This window comes from Oreochromis aureus, linkage group 19, assembly GCF_013358895.1.
Source record: "Oreochromis aureus strain Israel breed Guangdong linkage group 19, ZZ_aureus, whole genome shotgun sequence".
NCBI lineage: Eukaryota > Metazoa > Chordata > Actinopteri > Cichliformes > Cichlidae > Oreochromis > Oreochromis aureus.
Window position 1 is genome coordinate 19,914,605 of NC_052960.1, and position 12,443 is coordinate 19,927,047.

Sequence of the window (12,443 nt, forward strand, 5' to 3'; positions counted from 1 at the left end):
TAAAGGTTTAGGTACATTTGTCAGTGCAGACAGATGTCAGCGGTGCACTGTGGATGCATGCTGGTTCACTAGTGTTTGCATATAACTCCAATGAATAAATGCAACACCTTTTTTTCTCCACATAGTTATATGGCAGCAGCAACGAGCAAAGCAAAGGTTAGTAAAACACCTGTCCTGCTGCATCACACACAACAGAGGACAGACAAAGAGAACTGCACAAAATGATTGCCAATCACACATTTGGATAGTAACTTTAAACAGCCACAAGGGGGCGGTGTTACATTACTTTAATTAACATTACTACAGTGTCAGTAGACTTATCAGATAGAAACATTGGAAACTGAACATGTTAGGCATGGAGTGTATTTCAGTGTATGTATTTCCATATTTTCATTCCAAAGACCATTTTCATATATAACGTGATACTAATGTCGTTACTGGAAACAGTTTGGAATAAGGAATAACGTTGCGGTGTTACCCTAATTGTTATTAGCTAATTTACTGTTAACTTTACGGCGTAAAAGAAAACAGCGCCGTATTTTTATTTCAGAAGTGAAATTTGATTGTAAACGGCGTTATAATACTGTCTATAGTTTATCATCATGACCCAGACAGTCAGCGTTGTACTAGGCGGCAGTAGCTGAATGAAGCAGACGGGAGGAAGTGGCTGTTAATGCAGCTCCACACCTTTCCGGTGTAGCAGCACTGCGACCAGCTCCACTCAAAGGAGAAAGGCGAAAGCTGGGTGTATTTCTGGAGAAAGGAGTGGTAGATAAGAGGTAGGTAACGTATATTTGAATTAACCGTTTAACCGATAAAGATTTGTCCCAGACATTTTGTCATTGACGTGTGTATTATTCGTCCAGATAAGATTAGTTTTCTGGAGCTAACTACCGTTAGCTAGTTAGCTCGCGGCTAGCTAGCTAGGCAGGCAACAAGCTAGCTAATGTTAGCCTACTACCTGTGTGAAACAACCACGAGCGATAGCTAGCTAATTTTTCATGTCTGACCCTCCCACCGAATCTCATTTCAGGGGGGACAGGAGTTACGCGAGTGGGTACATGTGCTGCTGAGTCACAGAGGTTATTCTCGAAGTCGTCCCTTCCCACACGGCGAAGTTTCCCGGCACAGCGCTTGATGGAATAGCCGCAGAAAGCTGCTTTTCTCCTTTGGTAGAGAACAAGGGCGCACCCGGTGAAGAGGACCGCCAGACACAGACACCACAAGGAATTCACAAGCACCGCGGCTTTTCGAGGGAGGCCTTATATACTCACAGCGTCTACTCCCTTCACTTTTTAAATCGACTCTGCCCAGATTTCATACACCGCTTTGTGTTGTTTTACACAATGCAATGAACGCACAGCAACAGCTGGTGTCAAGTTCTTAACCTCACCGTGCCATGTTGTGTATAGGCCCCGAAACCCGTGTGATTTACTGAAGGTAAATGTCCCCGCTCTCAACAGGATCCTGACAGACTTTAACGAGAAGTCCCGAAGTACTGCAAAGGCTAAGGACTTTTGACTTTCTAACCTTCAGTCGCTCTTCAGAGTCATGTTTTCACCTGTGAAGATATTGTAAAAACTGAAGTTGTAATCTTAAGTGAGTAATTACCAAGACGGTATCAGAAACTTTTCTCAGTAGGCACAGAATATATATGCACAAGAGTTCAAAATGGGGAAAATGCTCTCAAAAATATTTGGCAACAAGGAGATGAGAATATTGATGCTTGGACTTGATGCTGCTGGAAAGACAACAATCCTTTACAAACTGAAACTCGGACAGTCTGTGACCACAATCCCTACAGTCGGCTTCAATGTGGAAACTGTGACCTACAAAAACGTCAAGTTCAATGTATGGGATGTTGGAGGCCAGGATAAGATTCGCCCCCTGTGGCGACACTACTACACGGGCACCCAAGGGTTAATTTTCGTGGTGGATTGCGCGGACAGGGATCGCATCGACGAAGCAAGGCAGGAACTTCACCGCATCATTAATGACCGGGAGATGAGGGATGCCATCATCTTGATATTCGCCAATAAGCAAGACCTTCCGGATGCCATGAAGCCACACGAAATCCAAGAGAAGCTCGGATTGACCCGTATCAGAGATAGGAATTGGTATGTTCAGCCCTCCTGTGCGACCACAGGTGATGGACTATATGAGGGCTTGACATGGCTAACCTCAAATTACAAATCTTAATGATTGAGTTGCTGACTGTTTTAGGTCAAAACTATAATAAAGTTGCAAGTAACAAATAACTTCTCAAAATGAGTATGGTTAAGAAAAGTTGATTATTTCCCATTTATTTTTTAATACTATGTTTACCCCATGACTAATTTATCTCTAACTGGGTTTGCCGGCTTAAAGTTTGCTTGTACTCTGTAGCAGGCCTATATCACATTCATTATTTCTGGGGCTTGCTTGATGAATATTGAGTTAATTGGTCCTAAGGTTGAAGCCACAGAAATCACCGCCTTTGCCTATTCTTTCTCCTGTTTTGTATAATTTTTCTAATGAAGCTGAAGTTTTTATCTTAATTCTTGGACTAAAGCTTGTTTCAAGGTTCTTCGGTCTCTGTTGCATTGAACTTGGATTTTTTTTTTCTTCTTCTTCTAAGGTGAGCTCTTTAATGTTATGTAGCCTACATGGAGGACTTTGACATTTGTTTCAAGACAGTACTGTGATGAAAAGTATTCATTCTCAATGGTATTGAGGAAAAAAAATTAAACCAATGCTTACATTTCATTCTCACCAGTTGGGGCATGAGAGGAGGGAAAATAATGACTTTGGACATGTTTTGTTACCCCTCTCAATACCCTTTTGTGGGCTATATATTTAACTGATTGACCTTTTGTGTCATGTCTTGATACCTAATTGTGCTGAATATTCAACAAATAGGCCTCCAGTAACTTTAAAACATGCTTGTCGGGATGCATTTTTGATTTTTGGGTAATGCGTAGTCAGTCGACTCAATCTTTCCAAAGGAATGTCATTCAGCTCTGAGCTCTCAATCTGATACCACAGTTGATTAGCCTCAGCAATGGGACATTATATGATAGCCTATATCTGTAGCATGAGTACGAAAGTACATTAACCCTACATCAGAATCCATCTGTCACGCAGTCAGAGGGAGCTGTTTACTGGTGAAATGTTGAATGACACCTTGTGGTGCAGCTCTTACTCCTATTTTGACTGGGGGTACCATGTACAGAACAATGTCATTGTAATGTCTTATTAAAAAAGTGATTTTAAATCTTTTATGTCTCTGTTTTTTCAAGAGTAAATGTAGTTGGTGGTTGACACAACATTTTCAAGTTTTGGTAAACTTCTAAAAGCAGAAAAATGTAATAGGAAGTTTATTTTAATGTGCGAGAAACTCAGGCTTACAATTTAAGTGTTAAAAATTCTCCCTCTGCTCAGTGGTATTCTCCATGAATGTTTATACGTTCACCCCTTAGACTAAGTTGCTGGCCTCAGTTCCCTTGCCAGTAAATGTGGGGGGGGAAATGTACAAAACAGGAAGTCCCGACTGCTGTTCTTTTTGGAACAACAACAGAGCCACACGATAGTTTGCATGGCATTTGGAAGGGCAGCGGAGATGTACAGCTGAATTGCGAATTCTTTTTGAATGTTGCATGTTGCTTGTGAGCCATAGTTAAATTGATGCTGAGCTGTCAGTTGTAACTTCCTGAGTCTGCCTTTGCTTGGGACCAGCAGTTAAAGTCTTGGTTGCTTTTATTCAAGCTGCCTAATAGAAGCCCTGCTGTTCAGAAATGAAAACTCAAATATGTCTGAGTAATGCTCTGTGATTAAGTGAAAATGTAGTTTGCCTGTTGGATATATCGGAGAAACTGCTGATTGGAACACGTCCTACTTTTTAAGGAGCCTCTCATGACCGCGTTAAGATCATTTCTACATCCTTTGAAAATGCCAAAAGCTGTATAACAAGGGTAGTACCATGAATAATCAGTGTGTACTCTTACAAGATAAACACAAACATAAGTACCAACTAGCAGACTAGGAATAGTTTTGCAGTCTGTTCAATTCATACTTCTAAAGCATGGACTTTCTTGCTGCTTGTATGCACTTCTTCCTAGTTCGAGCAGACATGCGTACACTACATTGTCACTGAAATGTTTAGGGGTTAGTATTACTCATAGAATATATTTTTGCAAAGTATTTCTTCTAAATATTTTATATTGTCACTTAGGACATGGAAAACAAATATTTCCATTGAAGCTGGTTAACAAACTGGATTTTTCTTTTTGCCAAAGACAGCACTGGTGTTCACAAGTCATCTGGCTGCTGTGTTTAGAGCAACAAAAGATTAGCTAGCATTATTCTACAGATGTCCTAGAGTTTTTTGGCTCAGCATGCTTAATGACCTTGTGTCTTTTCCACTGAAACTGGCAATATGAAAGCTAGTCATAAAGTGCGTGTTTGCATTTACTGCAAGGTGATGCATTCTGTTTCATATGGTTTTTTTGTGTTTTTTTTTTTAATCATGGCAGCATTTGTTTTGTGGAAAATTTGGTGTTTAGTGCGTTGCTGCAGGGCCCTCAGGATGTTTGCTTTAGCACAACGGAGGTTTCCATCAGACAGGTCAGGTGACATCGATATGACTCTGCTTCTACCGATGTTTCACACAACCCACATACGTAATGCAGCAGTGATTTGTGATCAGCTACAAACACTGTCAGTCAAAGTATCCAAGCTTCGAAGGGTACGTGTAAATACTTGCTTTCAGTAAGAGCTAGGTCTAGGGCCTCCATTAGACACTGATGGCAGCTTAATTGGGCTGTAATGGCCACTTTGGTTCCCACCACTTCATTACAACCATATGATCCTCACAGCTTTATTGGCAACACTTGGGCCCTGGGGCAAGGACAGAGAGTGTAAGCAGGTTTTATGACCTCTTCTCTGTAAAGATGAGACCTCCCGGCCCTTCTGTCAACTCCTTCTGCACTCAGCAAAAATTCCTTACATTTCCTGGGAGGAAAGATTAAAAATGGGTGTTAGGTCACAGAAATAATGAGTAATGAAGCTTGTTCTTCTTTCTTGTGAAGAATTAGGGTTGTCAGGTTTTGCAAAAAAATTGTAGCAAATTTGACTGTTTTTACAGCAGCAAAGAAACAGGTTCTGTCAGGACCACACCAGCAAATGAGGATAATCAGCACTTGTTTCTCATGAGTCACCAGTGTCATAATTTGCAGAATAAGAAGGGCTTAAACTTCCACTGGTCTGTGCAAGAATGTGTATGACAGATTTGTCTTAGCCGGCCAAAACGCGTGTTTGTTGGTGTGGTTCCCAGGACAACGGCCTGATGGGACCTCTGCCAGTGTGGCCTGGTGTTTTTGGTATCACACTGGCGGCTGGCTGCTGCACATTTCCAATGAGTTCCTCTACTCTGTATGGAAAGAGGAAGAGTGGGGAGAAATCGAAAGATAACCTAATCTTTGCAAGTAAAGTTCTGCAATATTGGAATACCTTTCTTAACGGCTTGTCCTTCATCAGTCAACTTCAAAAGTTTTTAAACTACTCAGGAGAATTTGTTGTGGGTAGTATTGTAGCTGTACTCCTCCCATGCTTAGAATTGAATTGTGCTTGTGGTTTTCAGGGGTGTGGTTTGTCTTCCTCACTTGTCTTCACTTCCTCTAAACTCCAGCTGCAGATAACATTTGTGAAGGTAGCACCAATGTAATGCTCATTTTCTGACTGCAGGCCCTGAATATAGTCATTGCCGCTTTAATGTTGGCCTGCAGGACGACAGCCACACCCTTCTAGCTAATCACTCAAGGATTTGAGATGCATGCAGACACATATTTTTGCACACAAAACTAAACACCATTATTATTTATCTGCCAAATGGTAGGAGGGAACACCTACTTTAAGCCACGGTTTGCAGAGCTTAGTTCAGTGGCTTATTCTCAGGGACAATAAAAAAAAGCTTCTTTGGTTATGAAACTACCCTACATCACTTGCTCTCTGTCCTCTGGTTAAATCCCATGCCCCTTCTTTGAGTGCGTTGTTAATAATGAACTCGCACAGAGCTCAGTTTAAAACGGGTCCGGAAGTGGCTGAAAGTCGTTTTAGGCTTCCTGTTGAGGTTAACGCTGTAGAATGCCATGGTAAATGCTGCATTTCTCTTTCGGTACCGTCGCTGGGGCTGAAATTTGTTTTGATTGCAGGTGTTTTGGAGTAGGTTTTGCTCATAAATGAGGTTTCCTCCAAGCATGTTGTGGTTTTGATAGTGAGTAATGCTGTGTAGTGCAGGCCAGTTACATGAGGTTGAAAATATGAGGCTGTGATATCCAAGGTGCACTCTGGGCATAAGTCCAAAACGCATTCCATTCATATCTGAAGTGAAGGTTGCTTACTGTGGTGAAACTGCAAATTCAGAGAACCAGAAAATAACTGTTAAGTGCTGGAAGTCCACCTGACATATCCAATTTGTTTGTTATTGCACAGACAAAGTGCTCATACAGGCATTAACTAATTTAGGTCACAAAGAAAACCGTTTCGCTGGCTGACATCCAGTCTGTTCAGTTATGTTTTTAACCCTCAGAGCTGCTATTTATTTTCCGTTACACATAAATGTGTCCACAGAGTACTCTTGAAAAGTGATAAAATGTTTATGTGTGCACCAGCTGAACTGTGGAACAATGTACTGTGCTTTTTGAACAGCACCACAAATAGAGTAAAGAGTGTTAACCATCGTTGCTTTCAGGTGTCAAAAGTGCTTCAGACTGGGAGGAGGAGGGGCAGGCATAAATGGTGCTGCAGCTTGAGGCCTCTCGAGCGTCTTGCTTGCAAGGAACAGAAATTTAAGTCTGTTTCTGAAGTAAAATGAAGTCAGTTTGATTTTTTTTTTTTAGATTACTTGCTTATTTAATGCATTTGCCTAAGGCCTATTCATACAGTACACAGAACACTGACCTTTGTCATGTGGCATCAGCATAGCAGATGCCACATGACAAACCTCCACAGTGTTAAAGGATGAGCCACTAAGCAGTGATTTTAACACTGCAGTGTATACTACTATGGACAGCAGTCATTCACCCAGGAGCAGTATCCACCAACCACATGGAGTCACCCACAGCCTTCACACACTCGCTGACAGGATGATGAAGATCCATGCAAAGTGAACTCAGAGACTTTCCTCAGGAGCTCGCTGCCACACTGTCACACTCCACGACTGACTACATCTGTGTATGTGACAAGATCGCTGTAATTACAGCAGAGTCAGTGTTTCGCGTGACAGTGCATCTGGATTAAACAACAGTTTGGGTTTGGAAGGAAGTCTCAGATTTGTGGCGAGCTAGGCGATGCTACACACACACAGACTCACACACACAGTCCGGATTCAGACTGCTGTGAGGTAATGACTCAGGGAAACTTTACACAAAAGCACACAGCTACACTGCTTCCCTGCTCTAAAAGTCTTTCCTCTGTCCTGGACCACCACACATCTTTATAATGACAAATTCATCACTGCACTAGTATGCCGTGGAGACAGCAGTCACAGGAAGTGAAGTCACAGAACCTTTGGTATTTCAACCAAGGGATCAATAAACTACTACTACATTTTTTGCTGACATCAGTAAATGACCATGACTGTGCCACATACACTGCACATATACACATATATATACATATATATGTGTGTATATATATATACATACACACTTGTACGTGCATATAATGCATATTGTTTTAAAACCTAATATTGCCCACAAAGACAATCAAATGACCTTTGATTAACAAATGTCATTACCGGCATAGCGTTGACATTAGTGCACTAACGGGGAGAATAAAGTGTGTGCAGTATTCTCACAGTGCTCCCCTCTCAACTGCAGCACAGCTGTCTTAACAGCACCCCCGCCCTCCCCCTGTTCCCCTGCAGGGGTGTGTTTGGGGGGGGCAGCATTGTGTTTCTATAAGCTAGTTGTCCCATTGGGCTTTGCTTCCCTGGCACGGTACCACCTCTTGCGCTCAGATCCAATGAACAATGAGTGCTGCAGATTATTAGCATTATTGTGTCCCATCTTTCCAGATGAGGATAAAGAGATAGCTGAAAGATAACAAATACAGTGCTTGGTAAGCTGTTTGGTAAGCGAGGTCTGGCCTGCTCCCTCTTGGTGCACCATAAAGTTCAGTCGGGCTCAGATTGCTATATAAAATGGAGAAGGGTGGGGGGGTCTGTGTGTGTGGATACACCTTTGCGGAATCAGAGGAGTCACTCTTTCATGCGGGCCTTCTTCTATTTTTAATCAGCCCAGTTTGATGTCTATTCTTGAGCCACTCCCTAATAGTTAGTGAGAAAATGAGTCTTCCTTTCTGGAGCAGTGTCTCTTGGCTCCAGGCAGCGTGATGATGGTGACACAAAGGATCCTCTGTGTCACTTGGCTGTGATGCAGCAGAGTTGAGCGCACCACACGGACTGCTGGAGTCAGACTCTCCTCCACCCATCTGGTATTGGGTGCGGGGGGGGGGGGGGGTGCAGAGATGCTGCACTGCTACCTCATGTTAAATTGTTTTACAAGAATGCTGATTATGGAATCCATTGCAGGTGTTCACTAGCCCAAGACAATGATCAAGTAATTAAACTTATTTAAAAAAAAACACATAAAAATCCCAGTATGCATTAGATGCTATGGACTTGTGTTCCAAATACAGGTTTTCCACACCATTAAGAGTTATTCTTACTTATAGCACCATCTGTTGGCAGAAAATGCCCCCATTCTGTCTTGATGGTTACAGAATCCATAGTAATGTGCATGTGTGTCTGATATATATGATAACAGATTACCGAGACACTGCTGCTGCTTCACTGTGGGCTGTCCTCATTTACAGTGGGCCTTCCTATTCCCCTGTTGTGTGAGCCTAATTAGTCATCCACAGGAACAGCACAATTACACCGTTTTAATTATTTTTGGTTAACATTTAAGGAAAACACCAGGGATGGGGAAATATATTCTGAGTTACTTAAGTGGAAGACCCATGGATGGGGTGGGGGAGAAAGTGTTGACACAGAATAATGGCGCTCCCCTTTACCCCTCTAATCTCCTCAGTAACCCTTCTGGGTCCTGTCCCCACCACACTGGGGGACATGGACTTATTACCAGCTGTGAGTCAAATTAATTAGCCGTATGTCTCCCGGCCAAACCAAAGCAGACCTTAACCGCAAGTTAATTCTGACTGTAACAGTCCAGCTGCACAATGTGCAAGTGAGAGTGGCACAGGAGGGCCACGGGGAATGATTATTTTACATGATCTGCTGTAGTTATTTATAGTAATTGTAAATAAAAAATAAAAATGCAATTAATCTCACTTGCTCCTCTCTTCATAGGCATTCTCATCGACCAACATCTATAATCTGATTCAATCCCACCACACCTCTGCCTCTCTTGATCAAATGCTCATTTTAAACATTCACATGTACAGTTAGAAGAGACTGGTTAACTGGTTTGTTAGCTGGAACAGAAATGAATACACATACATTGTTCAATTTTTTTCATGCTTTCAGATTGCTTGATTTCGTGTTGACTCTATACACAAAGCACCTGCACCTGTAGTATTATTAGCCACTTGTCTGCTCTACTAATAACGCCAACTCTTAAATTCAGGGAAATTTGTATACAGGGGGCTTTTCTGCTTATTAAAATAGGTAAGCGTTGCATTCATCCAGTGATCATGTTGGACCATTTCATTAATGTGTAATCAAACTTGGATCTATTGTAATATTTCTCTCATGTATCAATTTGAGTATTTAGGGGGATCTCATCCTGTCAACTTCAGTATTAACATTTTACTTGGCCTGAGTGTTTGAGGCCAACCTGCTCATTACGCTACAGCTCTACTGTGTAAACAGACAGCAGCATGAAAGGCTGTGAGGGGCCCCTGCATGCCTGTGGGAGTATGGGCCGTACTTCATGGTTTTATGCTTGAAAAGGAGCCATAATCTTCCACCTAATCTGGGGCTTTGAGTGGAATTCCCCTCACATGGAAGGCAAAACCTGGCATTGCAGATCCCTGTTGTCCTCCATTTTTAAAGATTGGGGACCCCACATAAAGATATAGATTGAAATTTTTAGTCATGCGTTTGATTTGTTACCCTAACCTCACTTCATATGAAAAGTTAACAAAACTGTCTTCACATCTTAATATTTAATTGTTGAGTGAGTAGCCTGGCTCTTTAAATAATCAGTGCACACAATTAAATCCTTTCCTAAGTTTCAGATTTTAAGCAACTACTTCTCACAAGTGTCTGAATTTACATAATTCACAAGAAGAAAGAAAATCACAAAGAAAACCACTCTAAACACCACTTATCGCTGTCATCAGGTGCTTATTTCTGCATGAGGTTGTCAATATTTTTATGTAAACATGTAATTGTACATATTATCTAATTATTTAGTTACCACTTGCTAAATATTCCAAGTTTAATGATGGGAATGGGAAATACAATGTGAAAACATGTCTGTGCTCAAGAGCAGAAGTCCAGTAGGTTTCATGTTTGCAGCTTTTGGCAGATGCCTAGGGCGTAAAGGCTTCACTTTCACATCTGCTTAACTGTATTTTGTATAAACAAGACTAACTGCAAAAACCTAGGGGGATGATGCCTCTTGCTCAAACAATGCACTTGTTTCTCAGATCTGTGCTTGCACACGTCTGCCATCTAGCTTCACAGAAACAGAACTACATGGACTGAAAGAGAATTCTACTGAGCAGGAAAAAAATAGTGTCTGTGTGTTGATTTAATCATGTGTGCTCCAGTCAAATAACACACACAGTAATCTAACAGCATGCTTCCCTTTAAAAAGTTAAAAAATTTAATATCTTAAACAAGCTCAGTACACTGTTCCAAGTTTCTATGTCACAATCGGAGTCCGATAATCAGGCTTTTCTTCGAATGTGCAGAATGTGGATGTCTGGACTGCTAAATTCTGGGTCTTGTTTCTCTGAAGGAATCTCCTCACAGCAGAAGTTCTGTTGCAACAACTTAAAAAGAAAAGAGAGCAGGTCAGATGATAGCTATGACAAATATCTCCACTTAGTTTGTGGAAATAAAAACAAATTCTAACCTCAAAAAACTGCCTTTCCACTTCTGGGTTGACACCCTCAGTCCGCTGCTCATAGCAGCAAACAATGCAGGTCTCTGGTCCACAAAGCAGCTTCAAGCTCTCCACCAGTGGAACAATTGACTGTATGGAAATAAGCGATGACTCACAATGAGACATACAACACTTTTTCAGAATGATTGTAATGTTGCAATCTTGTAGGGGATCATAAAGGATTGAAAACTACAGGAAAGTACCTGCTCATAATAGATGCAATCTGCCATAAGGACATAATCTGGGGAAGGCAAGAATTCAGACACATCTTCACCCCTGTAATAATGGAAATAAAATATTAAGCATATGCTGAATGTCCTGCTGAAGTATTACTGCGACATTTATATTAGGAGCATAAGAAAAATAGGAAATGTAAGTACAAACCATTTCAGTACCTTGGCAGTTATGGATCCACTGCTGATAAGCGCTTCGTTTTCTTGGATGTTCACCTTCAACAGGGTCTGTAAATCTTCTAGGTCTGTTACTATTACCTGTGCTCTGCAGGAATTTAAAATAAATAAATAATAATAAATCACCAATACTGACTCTTCCCAGATGATTACTAAAACATAGTAGTAGTGCAAGGAATGACGTTTAAATATTTTGATATTTAAACATAACACTAAGATCACATATAAATAACTTACCCTAGCGTTGCTGCCATAAGACCAACTACTCCCGTACCAGCTCCCAACTCTAGCACAGTCCTACCAGACCAAACGTTCACACCTGAAGACGGATCGTAAAACTGCTTTGTCTCTAAATACTTTGCGAGAACAATAGCTGCATCCCACACAACGCAGCCAACATCTCCCAAGAGGCACTGCTTAACTTTTAGGGCACAGCCGTCGTTTCTCTCGATTTCTCTGACAAAATATTCATTCTCGTCTGCCTTAGCCGCCATGTTGGCCAAAACAGAAACAGAAAAAGAACTTCCGGTCTGATATATTTTTCTAAATAAAAGACTTACCTCGCCAAACATTAGGACTGGTGCACAGAGTTGTGCTTGATGCTTTAAAAAAGTTATGTGTTTCTAATATTTAGATTTTTTTATTTTAAAAATACAATCATAAACAATGAAAAGTCTATGGATTCACAATAATATAAGACGAGACAAGAAATACTTATCTTTAAATTTTATTAATAACAATAATACATTAAAAATAAAATTTTAATAGCAAAAAATCAAACAGAATTTAAACAGAAGTTGCAAAAAATGTAAAAAATAATAAAATAAAAAAAATAATAAATTTAATTAAAGACATGAACATGAACGATGATTGGAGGGTCCTTCCACCCTAGCATATTCTAAAATTATTTAAAATTATT

General features: G+C 40.8%; 2 protein-coding genes across 2 annotated transcripts; one reads left to right on the plus strand and one right to left on the minus strand.

The window, feature by feature from the left end:
- The first annotated feature begins 468 nt into the window (after positions 1 to 468).
- Positions 469 to 3,257, plus strand: arf6b (ADP-ribosylation factor 6b). Its single transcript, XM_031759615.2, has 2 exons — positions 469 to 779; positions 1,034 to 3,257. Exon 2 carries the CDS (start codon positions 1,672 to 1,674, stop codon positions 2,197 to 2,199), a length of 528 nt encoding a protein of 175 aa, XP_031615475.1. The 5' UTR covers positions 469 to 779; positions 1,034 to 1,671; the 3' UTR covers positions 2,200 to 3,257.
- Positions 3,258 to 10,428: 7,171 nt separating this feature from the next.
- Positions 10,429 to 12,045, minus strand: vcpkmt (valosin containing protein lysine (K) methyltransferase). Its single transcript, XM_031759629.2, has 5 exons — positions 11,762 to 12,045; positions 11,499 to 11,612; positions 11,318 to 11,390; positions 11,085 to 11,204; positions 10,429 to 11,001 (listed from the first exon to the last, which is right to left on the minus strand). The coding sequence occupies exons 1-5, from the start codon at positions 12,016 to 12,018 to the stop codon at positions 10,897 to 10,899; spliced, it is 669 nt and encodes a 222-aa protein (XP_031615489.2). The 5' UTR covers positions 12,019 to 12,045; the 3' UTR covers positions 10,429 to 10,896.
- Between the last annotated feature and the right edge of the window lie 398 nt (positions 12,046 to 12,443).